The sequence below is a fragment of the Electrona antarctica genome (assembly GCF_951216825.1).
Source record: "Electrona antarctica genome assembly, chromosome: 8".
Lineage (NCBI taxonomy): Eukaryota > Metazoa > Chordata > Actinopteri > Myctophiformes > Myctophidae > Electrona > Electrona antarctica.
This window is the reverse complement of record NC_136789.1, coordinates 20,324,724-20,349,502: the sequence shown is the minus strand read 5'-3', so window position 1 is coordinate 20,349,502 and position 24,779 is coordinate 20,324,724. Positions and strand designations below refer to the sequence as shown.

The following is a 24,779-nucleotide window of genomic DNA, read 5'->3' as shown; positions in this document are numbered from 1 at the left end:
CCTACTAATGTAGCCTACTGCCAAAGTCAAATAATTTGCAAAAGCATTAATATACAACTGGATCAGACAGTGGTGCCTGTAGCCTATTCATCAAATGTTCAATGAAAAACTGTCTATAGCCTAATTGAAAGGCTTATAATGGCTTTCAATGGCTAATTATTTAGGTTGGGAAGACTCAGGATCAGATGGTGATATATTATGAGTGAGAGTGACCTATGGAGAGTTCATTGTCACCCCAATGCCAGTTACAAAGATCTCCTGGCACTAAATATTTTCAGATACATATCAATTTGGGGGTCCTTGACATGAAATAATATTGAGAACCAGAACCACTGTGTTATTGTGCGTGCCTGGTGAGTCATGGCACACAGAGACCAGGCAGATATAAGATTTACACACAGCAGGCTATGGAATCTATTCTAATGATATTTTATACTAATATAATGTAATGTCCAGTGGGCTGCCAGAATCCTTAAATTACCCTAAAAAATAGTAACCATGCAGTACAGTACCACTCCCTGAGAGTGCATTTGATTAAAAAAGGTATAGGCTGGGTGTGGCTGTGATACCATCTATTCAAATCTATACCTTTATCCCTAATCTAATGGGTTGTGTTTATTTTGGTAGGATTTGTGATGTTTTGTATGTGGCTTTTCATTGTCGAGAAATGCAGTATTACTGGTCTTCATAATGATGCTACATCTGAGTTACTTACGTTAAAGTTACAGGATAAAATATATAGCCTATACATAAGCTGGACTGATATCACATTGAACACAGGCATAGACAGTGGAGCAAGCAAGAATTTATTTAGAAATGGTGTGACATGTTTGGTTTTTTATTCCTTCTTAACATGTTCAAAATTCAGTTATGTTCAGCACTTGCATATTTCAATATAAACAATTACAATATGTTTTTGTTGTTTGACTTTGAACGTGTGGTGTTTACTAACTAGTGAATAAGGGAACAAAGACAACCATTCACATTTTGTGAAAGCCACTTCATACAATTCATTAATTAATTGCTAAAAATGTATTTGGTACATTTTCTGTCTATTTCATTAATCCTTTCAGCTCCACCCTCCTCTCTCCCCTTATTATTCTGTGAAATCACAGATCACAATATCAATCATGATCAATAGAGGTAGCCTATTAAAAAAATATGCTGATAGGCTAATTGATTTTGTCCATATTTCCTAGCCCTAATAATCTCCCCTGTCAATATGCCTCCCCCTGGTAAATGTTACTTGGTTACATACATACTTACTAAACAAAAATAAGAAAAACAACTTCAGTCTTTAGATCATCTGCCCTCATGATTCATACACATAGTTAGAATATTTATGCATCATATTGTGGGTTCCATTTAGTGGTTTAGAGTAAATCAGGATGACAGGGAATTGCAAAAGCAAAGAATGTCAGTTTACAATAAAAACAAAAGTGTTTGCAGAGCAGCCTTGTTCTTGTTGCCATTTTTCTCCATACATAGTAGGTCAAACACATTCTGCACAATGATTCATAATGTTATACAATAACCAGGCGGTTATTGGATCTATACATTTCTCTCACAGAAAAACGGGTGCCACAGTGCTGGGTTATTCCCTCTTTACAAGCAATGTTGCATAACCTTTTGAGAGCACTGCACACTGTTCACCACAGTGAGACAATAGAGTGCAAGAACATATAGCACACTCTTCTCTACACCTACCCTACTTAAGCCTCTGGTTGTCTTCAACACCTATTCCCTCTTTACAGGGAAATGTCCTAATTTTCCATTAAATGACCATTTTTAGGTATAACTATCATTTACATTAATTATTATATTAATCAGCTGATATCGCATGCCGGTCTTCAATGTATGTCACTTTGTTGTTCATAGTCAGTGCTCATTGGATGGCCAACCAAAGCAGGTTGTAACTGCAGCTCAGAAGCTCAGAAGCTCAGATGCAGTGATGCTGTCAGTCATCTGCAGACCTTGAGTCCTTTAGCGTTTGTTGGTTTTCCACTTCCAGAGCCTGAGCCGTGCCCCTTCCCTTCAACTCACTCGTCAGATCTTCTAATTCCTTTGCTCTAGAATAAATAGTGAGTGACAGAAAATAATAATGATGAGGAGAGAATATCCTGTACATGTGGCATCAATTATTCACATAGTAAAGTCTTAAATATATCATCATCATTTACCCCTGACTTAGTAAGTCAATGTTTGGTTCATGTTTATGTTGAAACGCCATCGCAGTATTATTAGGAGGATAAGAACTTAAGAATTGAGATGAGTGAGTGAGTCAGATATTTCTACATGTCTCTAGTGGGTGTCCATGTCCATAGCTGAGTGGGTAGAGGCTGTCGGAAGGTTGTCGGTTCGGCAAGCGGCCCTAAGCAAGACCCTTAACCCTTCTGCCGTGCACTCATCTGAGCCATCTGAGCAGGCATCTGCTGGATGAATACAGAAAAGGGTTTACCTGAGAGGAATGAAAATGATTCCACAGGTCAGGTTGAGTTGCTGAAGAATCATGGGAAGGCTTGGTGTGGAAAACTGGAGAGAAATAGAAAGGCCTTTATATGCTGTACAATCCTGTTATGTACATACTGTATAAATAGAAATACAATCACTTGTAAGCCACTGTGTGTGTGTGTGTGTGTGTGTGTGTGTGTGTGTGTGTGTGTGTGTGTGTGTGTGTGCGTGCGTGCGTGCGTGCGTGCGTGCGTGCGTGCGTGCGTGCGTGCGTGCGTGCGTGCGTGCGTGCGTGCGTGCGTGCGTGCATGCGTGCGTGCGTGTCGGAGAGAAAGAGAGCCTAAATTACATATTACTAGTCCTTACCCGTTCAAATATATGAACACCAAATTATGTACAGTGTGGGTACAGCGATGTAATAGATCCTATTATTGATGTACTGTATGTATTTTGAGGTGTAATCAGTCTGGTGTCAGAGGCACTTGCCCATGGGGTGCATACGTTGGTTAGACATACCAACAGTCCTACAGTCATTAGTCCGACAACACCGTCGCAGGTACAATTCTGGAGAATTTGCCAAGTGTGGTTGGATCGATGGCACAGACACCTTGGGAAATGTAGGGCCCTCCCACTGATTTAGCTAGCCAATTACAATGTCAAGTCACCCCTGTGAGGATCTATCACCCAAAAAGCATGTTTTAAAATATTGCATTTACGGCACCCCCTATGGATGAAAATGGAATTGCTTTGGGCTCTCCGTTGATTAAACCATCCTCGACATGTGAATACAATTTGGGGTGGATTGGACATTCCGTTCATGATTTGTGTCATTTTGTGTGAAACAGGCCCCTCCCACTAACTTTGGAAGCCGATTACAGCCGAACGATACGGACTATGAAGATTCTGCCTGTGGTGTTTTAATCGGATAGGTCCAGAGATCATGTGTACCGATTTTTGTGAGATTTGCACAAAAGCTGTAGGTGGAAGAGAAAAAAGTGTGTTTTGAAGAAAAGTAAAAATGGCGGAAAATCTATCCTGACACAAATGGGCGTAGCCTATATGGGGAGATGCGTCATGATGACCCAAAAAATCCAGGGAAAGTGAAATTATGGTCAATGCCTGTGTGAAAAGTCGGAGCGATTGGTGCAGCCACGCGAGCTACGACAGTGTTTCAGACAGACAGACATTCATTCATTCATTCAGACATTGAGTGAATTATAGTTAGATAATATATCACATCGGACCCCATGACTCTCAACACGGGAAGCACTCCGGGGCTGTGTGCTGAGCCCTCTCCTCTATTCCCTGTACACACATGACTGTACGGCCACACACAGCTCTAACGTCATCATTAAGTATGCAGATGATACTACAGTGATGGGCCTCATCGAAAATGATGACGAGACGGCCTACAGAGCTGAGGTTGGCACACTGACACAGTGGTGTCAGGAAAACAACCTCGCTCTCAACGTCAGTAAGACCAAAGAGCTGACCGTGGACTTTAGGAAGCAGGAGAGTGAGCACGCACCTATCGCCATCAACGGCGTTGCAGTGGAACAGGTCTGTGACTTTAAATTCTTGGGCATACACATCTCCAAGGACCTGAAGTGGGCCACGCACACCAAAAAAGTGGTGAAAAAAGCCCAACAGAGACTCTATTGCTTCCGCCACCTGAAGAAGTTCAGAGTGAGCCCATGCATCTTCAGAGCGTTCTACAGCAGCACCATAGCGAGCACCGCTGCAGAACACAGCTCACTGCAGAGAGTTGTGCGTACAGCGCAGCGCATCGTGGGAGGGGAGCTTCCCCCCTCAAGGAAATGCATGAGAGACGCTGCGTGGCTAAAGTGGAAAGTATCATCAGGGACATTCACCACCCCAGCCACAGCCTGTTCAAGCCGCTGCCGCACCCACGGCCAGGCAAGCATTCCAGGAGCATCGGGAGCTGTACTACCAGACTCTTGAACAGCTTTTACTTAAGTTGTCAGCAATTAGACTGCTGAACAAGAGCTAAGTTTGATGTACAGTCTGAACTGATTCATGTTCTAATAGGGACTCATTTTATTTATACTCGTAGATACATTCACCCATGAGATGGGTGAATGGATCCAAAAGCTGTCCACATCCATGACCCAGTGGTCATGGGGGGCACGCAAATTGAGCAGGTTGTATCATATAAGTACCTGGGGATCCAAATGGACAACCAGCTCAAATGGAACGTCCATGTGGACTATCTGTGTGCCAAATTGGCACAACGCTTGCACTTTCTCCGCAGGCTCAGGCTCTTTGGTGTGAGCAAGGGAGTCATGTCAACCTTCTATGATGCAGTGCTAGGTAGCATTATTAGATATGGCATGTCAGCTTGGTTTGGGACACTCTCTGTCCAGCTCAAATCTAGAATAGCCAAAATGGAAAAAAACAGCCATGAAGGTAATTGGTAGGAAAGATTCTCCATCTCTTCAGACAATCTTTGAGAAAACGGTGCTCAGTCTGTCAAATAGAGTGTTGTCTGATCCTTCACATATATTATCTTCAGAGTATGCGCTGTTACCCTCTGGTAGACGCTACAGAGCGTGTCGTTGCAAGAGCAACCGCTTCAAACTTTCTTTTCTTCCCACTTCAATTATCCTACTGAACAACCGCCACATAGTTCATACTTCTTAGTGGGGAAGGGACTTATCGACCTTCATCAGTTATTTATTGCACTTATACCTGTGATACTATAAACTGTGAATACTCTAGTACTTGTATTTATATACCTTCTCTGATTGCATTTTTGCACAGATCTCTTGTGATACTCTGATACTGTACTTGTACATTGCTGCTATTGTGTATTGTCTATTGTGTATTGTCTGTCTGTTTTAAAAAGCGTTATGTACTACTGCACTTTTGCCCAAGACAAATTTCCCCTCGTGGGACAATAAAGTATATCTCATCTCATCTCATCATGAACTTTTATTTATTATTCACTCACAATAATGTCATGTTATGCACGTTATGCTCTTCTCTTCTCTCTACCTTTTTAACTGCAATGATGAGCCTGCACAACAAAGTTTTTCACCCACCTTACTTGTAATATGATGTGACAATAAAGATTCATTCTGATTCTGATTCTAATAACTGTCTGCAAATCACACAAATCATATACTGTACTTAGTGTACTGTACATATATGAGTTGTGTGCATGTGTTGTGTTGTGTACTGTGCATGTACCTTTGGGGGAGGGATACAGGCACTGGAGGTGTTGCTGTAGATGTGGTTGATGGCTTTCTGGAGGATCACAGCCTGCTGAGTGAGTGTCTTCAGGTACTCTGAGCTCTCTTTGGTACTCTCGTGGCTCTCACCCACCTTTGTGTGGGCAACAACAAAGACCATAATTATATAGTAGCCTGCACAGTAAAATCCTGGGTGTTAATTTAACCATTCGTAAGTCAGAGTGAACAAATGGAACCAATGGACCATGAGGATTTCATTGTAGCCTACTGTATTTCCCCCATAAGATGTTGTTCATTCTATTTCAGTTTTTGTTGACACATTGTGTGCTTAAGTTATGTTGTTTAACATCTTCCACTGATCGCAGTTCTATCAGCATCCTACCGTACGATCTTCGCCAACACCTACCCGGTCCTTGTATATTGAGTAAGCCTCTTTTTCATGGTGCAGGGCTGAGCGGAACTCTCCTTTGCTCTCAAACACAGTGGCCAGCAGGTGATGACTGTATGGGATACACAGTGAGAGAGAGGAGAGAGAGAGAGAGAGAGGGAGAGAGAGAGAGAGAGAGAGAGAGAGAGAGAGAGAGAGATTTGGTAAATAACACAGTAAAGCTACAAAGGAAAGAAAGGATCACAGTACACATTTCATGACAATCATAAAAGCTGCCATCCATAACTTGTTTTAAATGTTTTTTGTAATGCTTTTTTTGTAATTATTTTTTTATGGAGGGATAGACAGTAGGCTGACAGGAAATGGGGAGAGAGATGGGGGGGTGACATGCAGTAAAGGCCATCGGGATCGGTAGTTGAACCCGCGGCACACTGCCAGACTGGATTGCCAGCCAACGTACCTGGACCGCTGAGCCACAGCCCAGGCCATAACTTGTTTTTTAAATTTAATGTTAGCACTCATGGGATTGGGAACAGGTTCAAGTCCTGGGTACGTCATGAGTTTTATGGATTGCAGCTTACGCAAGTTCAGGTGAGATAAATTGAAAAACAAAAACAAAACAAATGTCACATTTGACCTGTGCGCATGTTTGACTGATTTGGCACCATGGTATTTGGCGGTTAGAGTTAAGGCATTTTGAAGGAACTTCAGTGACAGGTCATATTCCATCAGGCCATGAAGCACCAGACCCAGCATACTCTAAAGAGTGAAGCACAACAGAGATATACATATATTATTATTATTATTACCAGTATCTAACACAAGTGTACAGTACATTCTGGTCAATGAAAGGGATTTGTGGATCCCATTGTCTGTCAAGTGTGCTGTCAAAAATAAAGGTTTGTAGGGGTATTTACTGTTATTATTCTACGTGCTTTCTGCCATAAGCTGGTGAAAGTGGCATTAAACATAACCTTTTATAGAGGCGACTCAGCCACCTAGTATCACAGTGAACACATAATTCACCTTTAGCAAAGCCCCGCCTTCTACCACTTAGACACTCCCACTTGGACACTTTCCAGCAGGCTCATTCATTCCAATGTAAATATCATGGATTTTACACATTAAATACTGGTTCATTTTTGGAACTCTCTTTTTAATGTGCTATTTAGTAACATAGCAACTCCTTAAAATTACTGCATAACACTCAGATGAGGTCTTACGTCCAATAGCGCGAGCTGCGGGTGGTCCTCTCCACTCACAAGCAGGGTAAGGTAGCGTGCACGATACAGCAGATGCAAGGAGGTGGAGGGCTGTCTACCCGCAAAGCAGTACAGAGCCAGGTATGTCTGAAATGAATCCATCAACAGAAAACACATCTATGATACTCATGTAAACACATCTTGGATCTCCAAGAACAATGGAATACAGATGCGAGTCCACGAGAAAAGTGAAGGACACTCACATAGTCTTGGGTTGTCTGTGGGTGGTCAATGCCCTGGTCTCGCTCACTGACCATCGCAACCTTTTCCTGGTGGCTCAAAGCCTGCGGGGAAGCATATCATATGTTTTATACTTTTTCTTTTTTTTGAGGGGCGCTAGCCCCTCCTATGTCCAGCTTTGAGGGTGTGTGTAAAACACAAACATTGTCCTAACACAAACATCAAATGCCATTGATAATGAATGGCCAGTTTTGAGTGTTTGTCCTAACACAAACATTAAATCCCTTTGAAAATGAATGGCTATCTTTGAGTGTTTGTGTAAACACAAACATTGCATAAACACAAACATTGAAGACGAAAGTGAGGACACAAATTCTGATTGGCCGGAATGAGATGATGTATGATGTACGATGATAAGAGCGCCCCTCACTTCACACGGGTGTGATATATTCAACTTTAATTTTATAATCAAGTCAATGGGTCCCAGATCGTCAGAAAACTTTTGGAGTCATACATCATAGATACGCCACATGAAATCTGAGATCCACACGGGAGCAACGCTTTTCCCATGTGGATCTCGAGATGTGTGTCACACAAAGATTTTGTTTAGTGTTTGTGCTGCCATGTGGGTGTATGGGAAAAAATACATGTGAATAATTGCTTTGAAAATACTATGTTGTAGAAAAATCAATAAACATATGTTTTAAAAAAAATAATAATAAAAAGATTGTGCATTGTATTTACGTCCGAATACTCTCCCAGGATGTAACTGATGCGGCCCATTAGGCGCAGGCACATGCACATGTCCTCGTGCAGGACACCGCACACAGTGCTGAACAGGGTCAGGGCCTGGCTTAACATGTCATAGCCATCCTTGAGCAGTCCTGGATGAAACAAAAAGAAAAGACAAAAAAACAGAGTTCTTTGGAGGTGAGTAACACAAAAATCAGAGCCAGAGATATAGCCTATTTTTAAGCTAAAAAGGCAACGGGTAGCACAAAGGTCATATTGGTACTCAAAGCAGTCCTATATACCGGTGCATTATGTATTTGTTGCTTACATGACAGCCTATTAGTGTGCATTACCACTGTTGGTGTGTAAATCAGATGATTTTAGTTTTTAATCAACTACTTTATTTCCTAACCCCAATTTAGTAATTATGCAAATTCCCCACATAACCCCAATTTAGTAATTATGCAAATTCCCCACATGTGTAGTATATTCCCTGTCACTGCTGACCCCTACTGTTGGACAGAGGAAGGACAGGACATCCCTGTCACTGCTGACCCCTCCTGTTCGACAGAGGAAGGAAAGGACATCCCTGTCACTGCTGACCCCTACTGTTGGACAGAGGAAGGACAGGACATGCAACAGTCTCCAGCTGGAAGGGAACATGGGGACGCACCATCTAGTACAGGGGTGGGCAACTGGCGGCCCGGGGGCCACATGCGGCCCCCACCTTCACTTAAGGTGGCCCTCAGGTTAATGTCAGGATACTGATATAATATTGGTTTCAGTTGTTTACAATTCCACAACATGCAAACATGACCCGCTTTAATTACTTCAGTCTAAATTAGTAGCTCATTGCTCAACACAAGTATAATTAAAAGGCATTTGAAATTACATAAAAATGTTAATTTTCAGGATTCCAATTCAAAAATAGTAAAAAATAATTCAACATTTCAATTCGAATATAGCAAAAATATATTTTTGCGACGACAGTAATATATGGCCCTAGGGAGTGAGTGTGGAAATATAGTGGCCCTTTCCATCGTCAAAGTTGCCCACCCCTGATCTAGTAGTTAACCAGTGTGTGTCTGTGTGCTGTACTACCCTTCTGTACTGCGACCTGGGCCTGCTGGATGAGTCGCGTGGCGTCTGATGATGTCGGCCGGAGATGTTTGACCACAGGGAACATGTTCACTACATCCTCCTCGGCAAACACTGGCCTGTGACGAGAGTCAAACGCATACTCCCTCAACTGCACCTGCACGAAGAGACAAAACAGGGGTGTTGAATTCCAACTGCTTTTAATTTGACATCCTGTGATAAATGCAACAGGAGGCTCAAATGGCCTCCTTAAAGCAAGTGACTGCATTTCCACACACTTTGAATGGCAGGTACACCATGAGGTACTCCCACACATTCACTCAGAGACTTGCTCACATCATGAACTATATGCGTCTCATGCACCCAACAGCAACACATTACATGTCATCATCATACACACCTCATACTAAAGAACCGCAATGGAAACATATCAAGCTGTAAGCTTTTTGTGTTATCCTGTTGATTATGGTGGAACAGATGTTTGTTACAGATATGACATGATATGATATATCTGACAGATATGATATATCTGATTTCATGATCAATAAAGACATCAAACCAATCAATCAATCAATCAATCAATCAATCAATCAATCAATCAATCAATCAATCAATCAATTCATTCCATGAACTGAAGCTGACATAGCTGAATAGATATGTTGTTGTTAACTTGAACTAACTAATCCTTCTCATAGCACTGAATTATTTCAATGTGTTATTGTTTGATAACTTCTTATTAATATTATTGTACATTTTATTGTCTGTCACATTTGCTTTGCTTAATGAATTTCTTAATGCAGATCATGATCAGTTGAAAAATGAGTGTAAGGGAATGAGAGACTATTTGGAAAAATGTCAATGAGACTAAATCAGAGAACAATTTGACTGATCAATTTGAGACTGATTATAATACCTGGATGCCTGTTTTCATGGTCATCTCTCGTAGTAGGGAAATCTTCTGTAGACTGTACTTCTCTATTAAGTCATCGATACTGTCACTAAACACAGAAGGGAAGACAGAAGGTAAAATAAATAAATAATAATAATAGTTATTGATCCTTCCCTAACCCCTAATCGCAGACCCAACCATATGCCCAACGTCAAACTTTACGCATACGTTAATAATCCTAATATAGCCTGGCAAGTTTTCCACATCTATTGATCCCTAGAAGGAAATCTCACATGCACATTTACACGCACGCACGCCCACACACACCTGCATAGTGTGTAGTGGTAGTAATCCTCAGTCTCTTTCCTGATCCTAATCCAGAGGTCACCGGGGGTCAGTCTAGCCCACACGCTGTCGGCCAGCATGGCGACACGGCTCCCGTGGCTGCCGGTCCGCCGGCGGCGGCCCCGACGGCGGGAGAGCAGCTCGTCTGAACCGGAGTCAGGAAACGAGGAGGAGGAGCTTAGCAGGCAGTTGAGGAAGTGACTGACGGCAGCGGAGAACGCTGCAGGTTCCACGTCCTGTGGGTTCACAGGAAGGAAGGGGTTGAAATGACAAAGACAAAACAAAACACTTCAGTAGACTATAGCAGGGAAAGGGAAAGTCATTACTGTAATAAATATAAAGGCAATTCAAATGAAACTGTACCGCTTGAGTCCATCATTCACGAGCCACAGCATTATGAGCCAGTTGTACAGTAGATCAGCCACTTGTGGCATGCAATGAAGTTATACAAATTTGGCTTAAATAAAATAATCAGATCAAATCAGATCACTGCCTTCCCTAGGTCAATTCAGGGAAATGATTTCTAGCACTTTTACTCAACAATGTAACTGTTTTAATTAATTCTCATTTATCTATTATAGTTATTTTAGCTTTGAACACTTCTGTTTTCCAATTCATATATATATATTTTTTCATTCATATATTTGATATTGCTGTATTTAATGTATATTGTTGATTTTGTGTTTTGTATTTCGGCTACAAAATGAGGGCCTGCTCCTCAATTGTACTCCGAGTTTAAATAAAGGTTATGATGATGATAGTTTTTAAGCAGCACACCTGTAGATAGATCTTGAAGATGTGTTTTGCACTCCGGATGACCAACTCACTGATGGCAATTCTCTGTGAGGGAACACTTCAGCAGTTACTAGAAGAAGACTGGGGTTTGGTCATGACTCAATACACAATCACAGGAGCAGTATTCATTGTAACTTAGAGAGGAATACTTTGACGAGAAGATACCGCCGCAGGGCGCTGTCTGTATCACATTAATTACGTGGTCCCAAATGATTATCTACAGTGATAATTACCTCTATGTGACTGAGTCTCTCTTTTTCCTCTGACCTATCCAGTAGCTCTAGAAGTGTGCCCAGGTACCGTACACTCACACCCCGCTGATGCAAGGCTGTGGTCAAGGTGGCCCCATCCATAGGCACCACTGTCTGGTCTAGACAGTCCCTCAGCTATAACGCACGCACACACGCACACAAGCAAGAACGCACGCAAGAACACACTATATAGTCACACTGTTTTTGTCTTTCTAACTGTCTTTTTCAAAACACAAGGATCCTGTGGAATGTTGTTTTGCAGAAAGACTCACCACTGCTGGAATCTGATTGGACAGGAGGAAAGCTGCAGCATCCCAGAGCAGCTGTTTCTGTCTCTGTAGGTCCTCAGCACACTCGGATGGGAAACGCACACCTAGTGCAGAAAACAGAAGTTGAAGGAAAACGTTTTGCATGCTAATGCACGTGAGCAACAATATGTATATAGATGCATGTGTGTGGGGAGATTTCAGGTCAGGTTTAGGGACTGCACACAAGAAGATATAATGCGTAAGTGTCTCTCTGTGTGTGTGTGTGTGTGCGTGTGCGTGTGTGTGCCTGCGTGCGTGCGTGCGTGCGTGCGTGCGTGCGTGCATGCGTGTGCGCACGTGCATGTGTGTGTGTGTGTGTGTGTGTGTGTGTGTGTGTGTGTGTGTGTGTGTGTGTGCAAGAGGATGTTAATTGTGCTTGTATGACAGAGGTTTGTCTGTGGGAGTATCACAGCTGTGTGTCTATGTGTGTTTGTGCATGCATGCACGAGGTGACACCTGCACAGCAAACATCAGGGTTGAAGCGGATGTCAAAGTGGGAGTCGCTCACTGAGCCGGTGGCTTTGCATGCTTTCATAATCATCTCTCTGATCTGACCATCTGCAGAGAGCAAGACATCACCAGTCACTCATTTCTTTTTAGTTTGCAGCACTCAGATTTAAGCCTGATTTATACTTCATCCCACAACGAGAACAGCCGATCTATAAGCTTTATAGATGGGCAACTTTCTGCCTGCAACACCCTTGTGTGATGCAGTATAAATGAAGCCTTGAGGATCGTCATCTCTCTGTCCTCATCTACAGTATGACTCACCTACAATGGCTGGTGCTGTATCTCCACCTACAATGGCTGGAGCTGTATCTCCACCTACAATGGCTGGAGCTGTATCTCCAGTCTCCCCCAGTATTTTGACCCCCAGATCTTCAGCCTCCATATCTTCACTCCAGGCCATGTCTTCTGACTGTCCGATCCCCTCCTGGCTCTCGGGACCTGCGGCAGCCAGTTGTCTGAACCCATCAGGCACCATCTTGAGGAAGAGTTCATACCTGAATTATACAAAGGTGAGCAACAACATTTTTATTATATTTAGAGGAAACATTTATCTTTTGTCATTCAATGTGAGCACGAGTATGGATGCCCTTTCCCAGCAACTTCCTTGTTCACAATGGCATCATTACATTGTTATTCACACATAGGAGCTGAAGATCGGGAAAAACTATACACTCTTCTTACTGTTGGCAACTGGTGTAATTGTTGGTCAATGGTCTTTATAGTGACACCTCATACAGTTGCTGTTTCTCACAAATTCCGCCCACACATTATTCACTGCCATTCTGGAAATTCCAACTGGTGACCTAGAGGTCACCAATACTGGTACTGGATCATATAGTAGGCCTAATGCTGGTTTCCTATCATACCAAGTTGTTAATTGCATTCATCTAGATCCAAACATGGACTATGATTTATATATTAAAGATGGAGTGCCGTGATTGATGTATATTTTTTTACCGTTTTTTCATGTGTTTATGAGGTGACACAGTACTTCATTATTAGACCCCTTGGTGTGGTTGTTATGTGCAATGATGTCTTCCCTTTGTATATGTTTTTTTTTCATGGAGGCTGAAACCTTGACAGTCAAACGTGCCAATGGAGAAAAAAAACAGTGATATAGTGACACAATATCATCCCCTCCCCTAGCCCCTCTCCCTTTATCATACAACAACAGCTGTGGGTGCGGCTTCAGTTCAGGTGGATTACCACCCATCACCAGGCAAACCAGGCATACTTAATGAACTGGTGGGCGTCCACATAAAAACGACATTTTAACAAATACTGTACACTTTTTTTGAAAAACATTGTCCTCTTTATATAATAATAATACCTGATGATCATGTTTTAGGGTGGAAAGAAATCACGGCACTCCATCTTTAAGTAGTACACTTGATACCATCTCTCTGGCTAAGCACTGACCTGTGCTGAACGAAGACGTCTATCAGCTCAGGTCTCAGACCGGCCAGGCTGTGCAGGTGTTGCCGTGGGTAACCAAAGCTCCGGCACTCTGTGGGCACCTCCCCCTGTTCCTCTCCTGGGAGCAGGAAGTTGAGATCCCGGGGGAAGGTCCGCAGAAGGTCCAGGATGTAATGCCGGCCATCATTACCCAGGATGCCCTTGGTATCTATGGAGGAGTAAAGCTCCACGGGCCTGTCGCTGTGGTCGAGCACTGTGTGACGATGAAGTCTCAATGGGCCGCTGGTCTTCTCCAGCACTTCCATGAACCTAGAGAACGAAGGTTAGAAGTTAACTTCAGGCGTGCAGCGGTGAGGGTCAGGTTAAGAATGGAAAATAAATTAAATAATGTAGATAAAGCTGCAATCCATAAGTTGAATGTCCTTCTTAGGATTCAAACCCAGGCCTACCACGCAGGATGCAACATTTAAACCAGTGAGCTACGGAAGAACTAACTAGAAATGCACTCTGTCGAGGTGCCAACTTGCGCATCCATGGCCTACTTACTAATGTCTATTACAACTGCTGTTCTAAATCCTTTAGACGTGTAATTGACCGTATACCAACCTTGATACGTACCTTAGTTACATCACCATCAACAGCCAATAAGGCCATTCTTACCCCGACATACATACATACATACATACTGTACATACATACAAGTGTTGGGTCAGCTACATGTAGCTTTACTTGCCCAACACTGATTTTTAATTATTTATTTGATGTTTTTTTCCAATAAGAATTGAGGCTCGAATACCTGTACGTATAGTGAAGTAAGCAATGAGTTATCAGCTACATTTACAGTTGTCAGCTACATGTAGCTGACCCAACACGTATACATAAATACATACAGCCGATCACCAAACGAGTTACGTCATCAGTCAATCCCTGATTGGCCGACGGACAACACCGACATACGATCGACATACGCAGCCGATTACAGTACTTGCGCACTCTGCTTGCACAAGTAATAACTAGAAAATACTGTTCCTGAAGAAACAGTGTGGGCTCGAGTAGCTCCCTATTCGATCATGATGTATTGACCCACATGACATCCCTCTGTCTTCCAATTGGTTGACCCACATGATGTCACAGCTCAACAGAAAAACGGGCCAACAGAAAGATGTACGATAACAATAGTGGGTGGGCTCGCTACTCGATGATAATGAGAATACAATGCGTGCGCGCGCGTGCGTGTGTGTGTGTGTGTGCGTGTGTGTGTGTGTGTGTGTGTGTGTGTGTCACCTTGGGTGTGTGAGGACAGTCTTTCCGTGGTCATTAGATCCATAGACAACACTTTCCTCCTGGCTCTTCTCCAGTATCCCAGCAACTATAGTCTGGGCAATAACACGGTAACCACGGTAATCCACCACTGCTGTACCGAGTGTGTGTAACCCCTCTGTGTCGACGGCTGCATATGCCTGTACCAGAGAATGCAAGCCATATGATAAAAATGCCACAATTCTGGCAATGAAAAACAAAGTTGATATTGCAACGGGAAAAGGTTAAAATACTGTTGATTACATTTATTTGTGTAAAAATTACAAGAAGAGTGGCAGATGGCATACCTGTACCCCTCTTTGGTCACAGTTGGCGGCTGTGTGGGCAGCAGCATTGCCCCCTAGTGGGCGGTAGTGGTCTGATATGTCAAAGCCCAGGCTGAAGAACATGCTGTTCCAGATGAACATCTGCATATGGGGCGCCTCTCCCGGGTTTATCGCCATGACGTTACCGTCGACAACCGCCATGGCGCCTTGTGTTGCGGCAGCAACAAAATCGCTGTTGGTCTGAATAGAGATCGTTTACTCTAACCAAACAGGTTTCAAAGTGCTAAGTAGTAGCAGTATAAAAAGGCATCACATATCAACTATTATTTCCCCAGGCAAACTGAGTTAACTAATGGACTGTGGAGATATACACATGAACAGATTCACCCTATGGGAGCAGGTGTAGTGGAGGTAGTTGTCTCTTATTGCTTTAGGAAGTCTAGTGCCTTTCCCTTAGTATAAATTGGTGGTGATGACACTTACTCTAGATCAGATTAAGTCACTTTCCCTCGACAGATTCAAGAAAATCGGGAAATCGTTGAGGTGATTCCTGCCTCTTCCATGTTCCCTATTCATCAGGATATCTTGAGGACTAAAAACTGGTATCAATTCTCTTTGCAGGTTGCTGATCCGGTTTGTGTCTAGAGTGGATATGTGCAAATGAGATATGGTGGGTTCTAGACTGGATCAGACTGATTGGAATAGAAACCAGACACTGCAGAAAGCCTGGTGACACAAGGTTAGCCGAGGACACAGTCGGTCAGGAAGCTCACCTTGAAGATGTTTCTCTCTCGCTGTAGGCGCTCCTGGACAGTGTTCCGGGGGAGTTCCCTGCAGCACTGCAGTTCCTCGTTCCAGTCCCGACTCTGGGCTCACAACACACATTATCACTACCACCGCCCAATAATCGCATTAATATGAAAACGGCATTGTGTGTTTGTATGTGCACGAGTACTTTGTCCTGTGATTCCCGCTACACCTTGTGTGTTTCTCACAAAGTTCTAGAGTGTGTGCTTATTGTCCGAACATGCTTTGATGATGCATGTGTCCACCACCTGTCCAGCTGTGTGCTCGTCCTGGCCCATTCGGATGGTGTGTGTCTCCTCCGCCCTCACCCAGTCCAGGACATGGTCACCGTGGGGGGCTGTCCAGGTATACACCTGGAAAGGCGTGACTATCCGCTCATACGGATGTCGCTGGACCCTGGATTAATGGCAACCAGTGGTAGAAAATGCTTTTCTGTTACACGGTCAGAATGGGGGATTTTATATATTTTTTCTATCTGTGCCTCTTTGGACATTGTCTTTGTTCAATACCTGGTAAGATTGTTTTTAAAGTAAAACAAATAAACAAATAAAGATGATATTCTTATTGTTTGTATTATCATATTGTATTGCTCACCTCTTTTTCTGGAGGGCACTGTAGTTTTTTCTGAAGGCAGGGCTAACTTGACTCAGCAGCTCCACCAGCGAGTGGCAAAGGTTCTTGGGCAATGCCGGCTTGGGGTTAAAAGTGAAGGCAGTTGACCTGCAAATGTTAGCAAAGCACATGCTTGAAAAAACTGCAAGACAAATTTGCCATCATGTCAAGCAATCATGTAGATTTCTTGGTTTAGACACCTTAAATACTACTAAGCTCCAACACTATGGATTCATAAGCTTTACAGGTATATGCATGTTCTGATCAGAGAAGATTTTTGTTGTTGTTGTGGAGGATTCAAAGATTTGAAGTCTTGAATGTGAATTCTCAATTAGAATTAGCTGATTAGCTGTAGTAGTCATATAGTCACACAAACTGTTTTATGTTCACGTGTCCCAGATACTCACTGGTTGAGGTAGAAACCGCGTGAGGAGGATGTAATGTTAAGGTCTCTGTCCTCCATGGTGACAACATTGATGTACATGAGGTCCCCATGCATCTTCCTGTTTCCTGGAGGAGGGTTCCAGCTGCTCATAGTGAGAACTCGCAGGCACTGCAAAGGCTACCAAACATACATTTTCATTTGATTCCACTGTCTTAAGTAACCATTCATGATTCATGACTGATTTGTTTCGTCTGTCTGTCTGTATGTCTCTGTCTGTCTGTCTGTCTGTCTGTCTGTCTGTCTGGCACAATTTATTTCCCCCCCCCTGCATATAATGACTGATGGCCCAAAATAGTGACATCCGGGTTATACATGCAGGCAAATGTAATAATGTATGATAGTAAAAGCTATAATTATTCCATAACATAGCTTGTTTAGAAAATGACAAAGCATGCCATAACAAAGAAGAGGATTCTGGCTATTACAGGCTGGTAGAACATCTGCAACAGCCTGTAGCACAGGATGAAAGACCTGCTATTCTGCTGTATTGGTGACAATAAACACCTCAAACCATATGGTACCTGTTTGAGGTTTCATGCAGGTCAATTGTACCTTGATAAAAGATTTTCATGTCTTTGATGTCACGTCATATTCTTTGCCATACAGTAACAGTACATAGAATCACAAGAAAATGCTTTTACCTTCCAACTGTTTCTCACTGGCTGCAGTGGAGTAAGGGGGCACTCTTTGCATCCAGGGAGGATGTACTCAGGGGGGCTACAATCAACCGTCTCCTTCTCTGAAGTCCGCCTCTTCCCCCCACTTTCCTTATCTGCATGGACAAACAGGGTTGAACGATCACAGAAATACTGACTGACTGTGGTACTGACTGGTTCTGACTATGGTTCTGACTATGATACTGACTATGGTGCAGACTGGTGCTGACGATGGTTCTGACTCACTGGCGTACGGGAGGCTCCGCAAGTGGTGCACCACGGGGGGGAGGGGGGGGGATGGGGACGGCAGCAGGGGGTCTCACTCGCCCAAAGCAAAAACTCTAACTAACTAACTCTGCAATAGATCTTGGTTGGCCACCCATTTTACATTTGAGATCAGCCCGGGGAGTGACATCATCGATGTCCAGCGTTGCCATTGTCTGTGGGAGGTCCATGTGCTTCAATATTTTCATCTGTTCTGTTGCTCCCAGTCTGGAGCATGGATTTACGGGCAGAGCAATGCGGAATGGGATATTTTCCAAATCGCAGAGGGGGGGAATATTAAACAACGTAGAAGATGGTAAGTGAGTCTTCCTTGAGGCTATACTGTGGTGAAAGAGCCCCACCCTCCACCTGTGCAGACAGGTGCTGACTATGGTACTGAGTTCTGACTATGCTGCTGACTATGGTTCTGAGTTCTGACTATGGTGCTGAGTGCTGACTATGGTTCTTCTGACTATGGTTCTGAGTTCTGACTATGGTACTAACTATGGTGCTGAGTTCTGACTATGGTACTGACAATGGTTCTGAGTTCTGACTGGTAATGACTATGGTTCTGAGTGATGACTATGGTACTGACTATGGTTCTGAGTTCTGACTATGGTACTGACTATAGTTCTGAGTTCTGACTATGGTTCTGAGTTCTGACTATGGTTTTGAGTTCTGACTATCGTGCTGCTGACTATGGTACTGACTATGATGCAGACTGGTACTGACTAATAACTATGGTACTGACTATGATGCAGACTGGTACTGACTAATAACTATGGTACTGACTATGATGCAGACTGGTACTGACTAATAACTATGGTACTGACTATGATGCAGACTGGTACTGACTATGGTACTGACTATGATGCAGACTGGTACTGACTAATAACTATGGTACTGACTATGATGCAGACTGGTACTGACTATGGTACTGAATGTGATGCAGACTGGTACTGACTAATAACTATGGTACTGACTATGATGCAGACTGGTACTGACTATGGTACTGACTATGATGCAGACTGGTACTGACTAATAACTATGGTACTGACTATGGTGCAGACTGGTACTGACTATGATGCAGACTGGTACTGACTATGATGCAGACTGGTACTGACTATGGTACTGACTATGATGCAGACTGGTACTGACTAATAACTATGGTACTGACTATGGTGCAGACTGGTACTGACTATGGTACTGACTATGATGCAGACTGGTACTGACTAATAACTATGGTACTTACTATGGTGCAGACTGGTACTGACTAATAACTATGGTACTTACTATGGTGCAGACTGGTACTGACTAATAACTATGGTACTTAACTATGGTGCAGACTGGTACTGACTAATAACTATGGTACTTACTATGGTGCAGACTGGTACTGACTATGGTGCAGACTGGTACTGACTAATAACTATGGTACTTACTATGGTGCAGACTGGTACTGACTATGGTGCTGACTGGTTCTGGTGTGGACTATGGTACTGACTGGTGCTGACTATGGTTCTGACTATGGTGCTGACTATGGTACTGACTGGTGCTGAGTGCTGACTATGGTTCTGACTATGGTGCTGACTATGGTACTGACTGGTGCTGAGTGCTGACTATGCTTCTGACTATGGTACTGAGTACTGACTGGTGCTGACTATGCTTCTGACTATGGTACTGAGTCTGACTGATGCTAACTAGACGCTATGAGACAGATTTGATAATGTTATGAGAGAAAAGTCTTACCTGTCTCTCCCTCTGTGTAGATGCTGAGATAGGACAGGGAACTGCCATTGACACCGTTATGGGCATCTGTGGGGTCGAGGCTCCTCAAAAGGTCCCGCACGTGTCTCAGATGAAGACGGGCGTCACGCACCGTGTAAGTCTCTGTAATGGCAGCAGAAGGGACATTTGGCATGTAGATACAGATGCAGAGACATTGTTGTGGTCTGTTAAAACCTGAGCAAGACAAGTCCTAGAACATTGTTAACTATTTATTACTATGGCTATGTTCAGACTGGCAGACAAAATCTGTTTTTTTGCCTATCCAGATTGGAATAAGTTTGGTTTTATCAAGTCTGAACCAAAAACACAAGAAAATGTATTTTTGCTAATCAGATTTGAACCACACTCCTCTGTAGTTTGTAATTTGATTCAAATCTGCTTTCTAAAGATGTGTCTCAGTCTGGACCCTCTGTAGACCCTCATGGACCATGTTGTATGACGGTGTCGCTCACTGGAAATAGCAGATCTATAAAATCAGAACACATCACATCGGCGACCAATGCAAATTATGTTGCTGTAATATGTTTGGAAGAAACCCTGATCCGATTACAGTGTGGACAGTCAGTCCTTAATATCATATTTGAGAAACAAATCGGATTTGTCTGTAGTCTGAACAGTTTGTGAATAAAGCCAAACAAATCATAATACTGTGTTGAGAGGCAAAGCTGCAATGTACATTCTGGTTGCTTGCGTGCATGTTCCACGGTCTATATTATAAAGGCTAAAGTGGTTACCTTCCACCACCTTGATGAGCGCTTCGTCCTGGATTCCCGGGACAGAGTGGAGCTCTGAGAGGTTGTCCAGCGCAGCGCCACCCAGATGCAGAGAAAAGCAGGTGCGGTGGCAGGTCAGCTCATGGTCCATTAACACCTGGTTGAGCTCTGCTACTAGCATCTGGCCAGAAATCTGAGGGAGAGAAAATTGAATAGCATAAAGCATTTGGTCCCAACCAGTGGGAGGATCATATTACAAGTGGATAATGACATTAAAATGCGTTTTCATTGTGATACCAATAAATAGGAACTTAAAGTAGTATGCTATGTTAGTTCCATTGATCCAAGCCAGAACACAGGCCACTTAACACTCAGATGGGTAGGCCTGCAAGCAAGATATTCAAGTAGGCCCTGATCCAAAAAAGGTTGGGCACGGGGAAGGATGGCTGGAGTTATAAAGCAAACTACAAAAGTAAAAAGACAAAAATAGTTATACTGACAGTGACAGTTGTCACTGTCAGTATATAGGGCTCTACTAACATAGAATAAAAAGCAGCTTCTACCTGGACCTCAAACATTTCTGTTCCAGGAGACTGGATTCTGATGGTAAGCACTGCCTCCTGGAGACTGACCACTTCCTGGATGCTAAGCCCCTCCCCTTTGTCTTCATCAAATTCCTTTGAAGTAGCATCCGCAGAGGTTTTCACATTTTCTATTGGCGGCACTGTTGACAAATAGAAATAATATAACAGAAATGACAACAGAAATATAATAAACATTTAATAAATTATAATTCATTAAACTAGGCTGTTCCAACTGCCAAAATAAATTCACGCACCTTTGATGGGTGGCGTTGCCAGGAAGAGCCTGTCCACTAAAAATAAGGTCACTTGTTTTGCCTCATGTGGCTGTTTCTCTTTGACCTGTGACCCAGACCCTTCCAGCTCCACAGCATCTTGCACGGCAGTCTCTTCCAGGTTGTCAACTGTTTTGGGTTCTGCCGTGCTCTGGTCTGGTTGTTCTGTCTCAACAATCACATTCATCTGATCAACATTATTTTCTGCCGGGACAATGTTTCGATCTGCCTGATCAGGGCTGTGGTCAGCCTGGACAACGTCCTGAACCGTTTGTACAATGTTCAGATCCGTCTGATGATCAGCAGTCCCATTTAACTCACCCATGTGATGAACTGTCTGGACGGAATTTTGATGAGTTTGATTAACATTGTGTTCAGTGATAAGAGTGCTCTGAACGTTCTGGATACTGTTCTGGTGTGCCTGATCAACACTTTCTCCTGCATTTTTCGGATCTGTGCACTCAGCGCTCGGAACAATCGTTTCCAATTTTGCAGAGGCCACATAATCTTCCTCGCCAGGGACATTCTCATGTATCCAGACAGCGCTCTGTCCAACAGTTCCCTCAACTTTCTCAGCCACCTGGCGGGTTTCCTGCTGTGTCTGGTTCACACAAGGAGCCGCATTGTTGACACATTCCGTGATTTGGGCGTTGCCAGTGCTGTGTCCAGGCAGGTCCATATTCTGCTGTGATCCGTTGGTATCCTTTTTCAGCAGATCAGGGTTCTGTTCCATGTCGTCTGCATTGCGTTCAGTTGGCATCAAAGCAGCCTGCTGTGGTGAGCCAGTGTTCAGTACTAGTCCTCTGACATGAATCTGTGTATGAGAAGTGCTGTGCTGTTCACCTTCATTAGCAGTGTTCAGGTCCATTGTGGTAGTTTCCTCATGCACAATCTGCTTGGTATTAGTGATCACCTCTTCCACTGGGTCATGACTGTGTTCCTTTATAAATGTGTCTTTATTATACTTAATGTCCATGACTTTGTCCTGGATACCAGTCAATCTCTGTTCAACATGCACATCTTTGACTACTTCGCCTGAGATCAGAGTGTATCTCTCTCTCTGTCCACCAACTTTCGCTGGTACTTGTACCTGTGATTGGATACATGCAGTCTGTTTTCCCGTCAATGCCATAGTCTCTGCAAGAGGGCCTATTTCTGTGCTTAAAACAGGTGTTTGTTTGTCTGCACGCGGATGCAGCTCTAAGAGTACATGAGCATGCTTTTGTATTTCACAGCCTGCAAACCACTCTGTAACTGTCTCTTTTATCATCTCTGTCTTAGTTTGTGTATTCGCTTCGGTGCATTTGTGTGCCTCTGCCACCCTGCTGCTGTGTATCGGCATCAGCTCTGTTTGCGTCTGCACCTCTGCATGACAGGGTTGTGTTTGCGTCCGTAGCCACGCCGCCACCCACGTCTGGATCCCTGCATCAGTCTGGGTCTCAACCTCAGTATACAGCTTCTTCCTCCCTCTGTCACTGCTCTCTGGGCCTTTCTCTCCCAGCCCGACCTCTTCCTCCTCGGACACCAGGAGGCAAACCACAGGCTCTACCACGGATACTTCGCCTCCAAGGCTGCTGCTCAGGATGATGTCCGGGAACAGGAAGCGCCCTTGCTCCAGAGTGGGGTTTGTCACCATGGCAGGGGCGGTCGACAGGTCACTGTCATCATCATCTTCTTCTTCCTCGTCCAGGTTATCCTGCGGGGTGAAGGAGTCACACTCGCTCCCCTCCCTGGAGAGCAGCGGGGACCTCTCAGCGTCCCCTTGCGCTGGTGCATCTTTATGTCTGATGTAATTTGATAAGACATGACAGCATTGGACCACATTTCCCATGGCGTCTTGGTGAACAGCAACACAAATTCTACAGAGAAATGTGTAAAACAAGAATGCAACGTTTAATAAACAAAAGAACAAAGTCGCAATGTTGGGAGACAATTATTGTCATTGTCAAGGAATATATGTATGATGAATGCCTGTATGTCTGCAAAACAGCTGTAAACATAAAAATGATGGCCCTTAGCATTTTCAAAAGCAGAAGGGCACTGCAGTGGTGTCACTTTACAGAGTGGAGATGGAATACCTTGAATTCTGGACTTCAACAGAAGAATGATGTTGGAATTTAGGGAATCCTGGATAACAGCTTTGTTATGCTGTTTTAGAATAGAAGACAGATATACAAAAGTATCACAGGCTGATTTAATCAGTGACAACTTAGACGTCATAAAGCCTGATGGTATATACAAAATTAAAATCATAAAACCTTTCAAGATATACCACACAACTGACACAAGTGTTCATATAACTCAGTGTAGAAATGGACCCAATGGTTATGGCTTATCCTTTCAGAGTTACATGAACATGTAGGATTTTACTGGGTAACACTTTAGTCAGACTAAAAATGAACACAAAATGGAGGGGCACACAAATCAATACATACATTCCAAACAGTAAAATGCCACAACAAATATAACATCATTGTTACGGTCCAATAGGCCTCTTACCAGCTGACGTGATGAGTGGTGGTTACGGTGCGTTCTGTTCTGTACATCCTCTTCAGGTTCCCCTCTTCCTCATCCAGCCAAAATGACAGTGCTAAGTTCTCCCAGGTTTGCTTGCAGAGCAGGAGACTCCCTCCCTCTCGCTGCTGTGACACCCCACATAACACAAGTGTGTGTGTGAGTGTGTGTGTGTGTCTCCTTTTCTGCCCTTCACATGGATGTTGCTGACCATGTGAAGAGGGCTGAGGAGAGACCTGCGACTGAGCTTAACGGGCTAGGCCTTGCATTCAGCCTCTCTCTCTCTCTCTCTCTCTCTGAGCATACACAGCCACACAATCGTCAATACTTGGGTCGCTCCATAAGAGGGCAGCCTCACCACCAACATCAGTGATTAACTTCCTGTATGCGTGCACTCTCTATCTACCTTGTTTTACGTGCAGAGAGAGACAGAGAGAGGGAGAGATTCCAGTGTATAAATAGCTCCCTGGCAGAAGTCTGGCACCTCTTCATTTTGTCCTCTATGGTAACAGGACAAGGGGGCCATAACCAGCTACGCCCCCTTACAAACTCTCTGTCTCTCAGCTGGAGCTGCCATCGGTTGCCATGGCAGCACTGCAGCAGCATGACATTAGCATTCTGAGCAGTGGCAGTGAGACGTGGGAACACCCTAGAGGACTTTTTTTGTGAGGGGACAAGTTGTATAGGACAGAGGACAATGACAA

General features: G+C 43.6%; 1 protein-coding gene across 2 annotated transcripts; it reads right to left on the bottom strand.

Annotated features, from left to right (window-relative positions):
• Positions 1-873: 873 nt before the first annotated feature.
• LOC306928439 (clustered mitochondria protein homolog) lies at positions 874-24,348 on the bottom strand. Of its 2 annotated transcripts, none has more exons than XM_079508543.1 (30): positions 24,061-24,348; positions 23,640-23,709; positions 21,544-23,420; positions 21,269-21,429; positions 20,727-20,898; positions 19,954-20,094; positions 17,929-18,059; positions 17,250-17,404; positions 16,825-16,950; positions 16,479-16,626; positions 16,197-16,289; positions 15,445-15,663; positions 15,122-15,297; positions 13,841-14,146; positions 12,710-12,915; positions 12,368-12,469; positions 11,876-11,976; positions 11,586-11,738; positions 11,335-11,397; positions 10,540-10,793; positions 10,237-10,321; positions 9,327-9,480; positions 8,238-8,377; positions 7,517-7,597; positions 7,275-7,400; positions 6,689-6,810; positions 6,070-6,163; positions 5,662-5,796; positions 2,459-2,532; positions 874-2,069 (listed from the first exon to the last, which is right to left on the bottom strand). In XM_079508543.1, exons 3-30 carry the CDS (start codon positions 23,390-23,392, stop codon positions 1,958-1,960), a joined length of 5,679 nt encoding a protein of 1,892 aa, XP_079364669.1. In that variant the 5' UTR covers positions 23,393-23,420; positions 23,640-23,709; positions 24,061-24,348; the 3' UTR covers positions 874-1,957. The 2 variants fall into 2 exon arrangements, with proteins under 2 accessions (XP_079364669.1, XP_079364670.1); XM_079508544.1 differs by having other exon boundaries at positions 12,737-12,915.
• Positions 24,349-24,779: the final 431 nt, after the last annotated feature.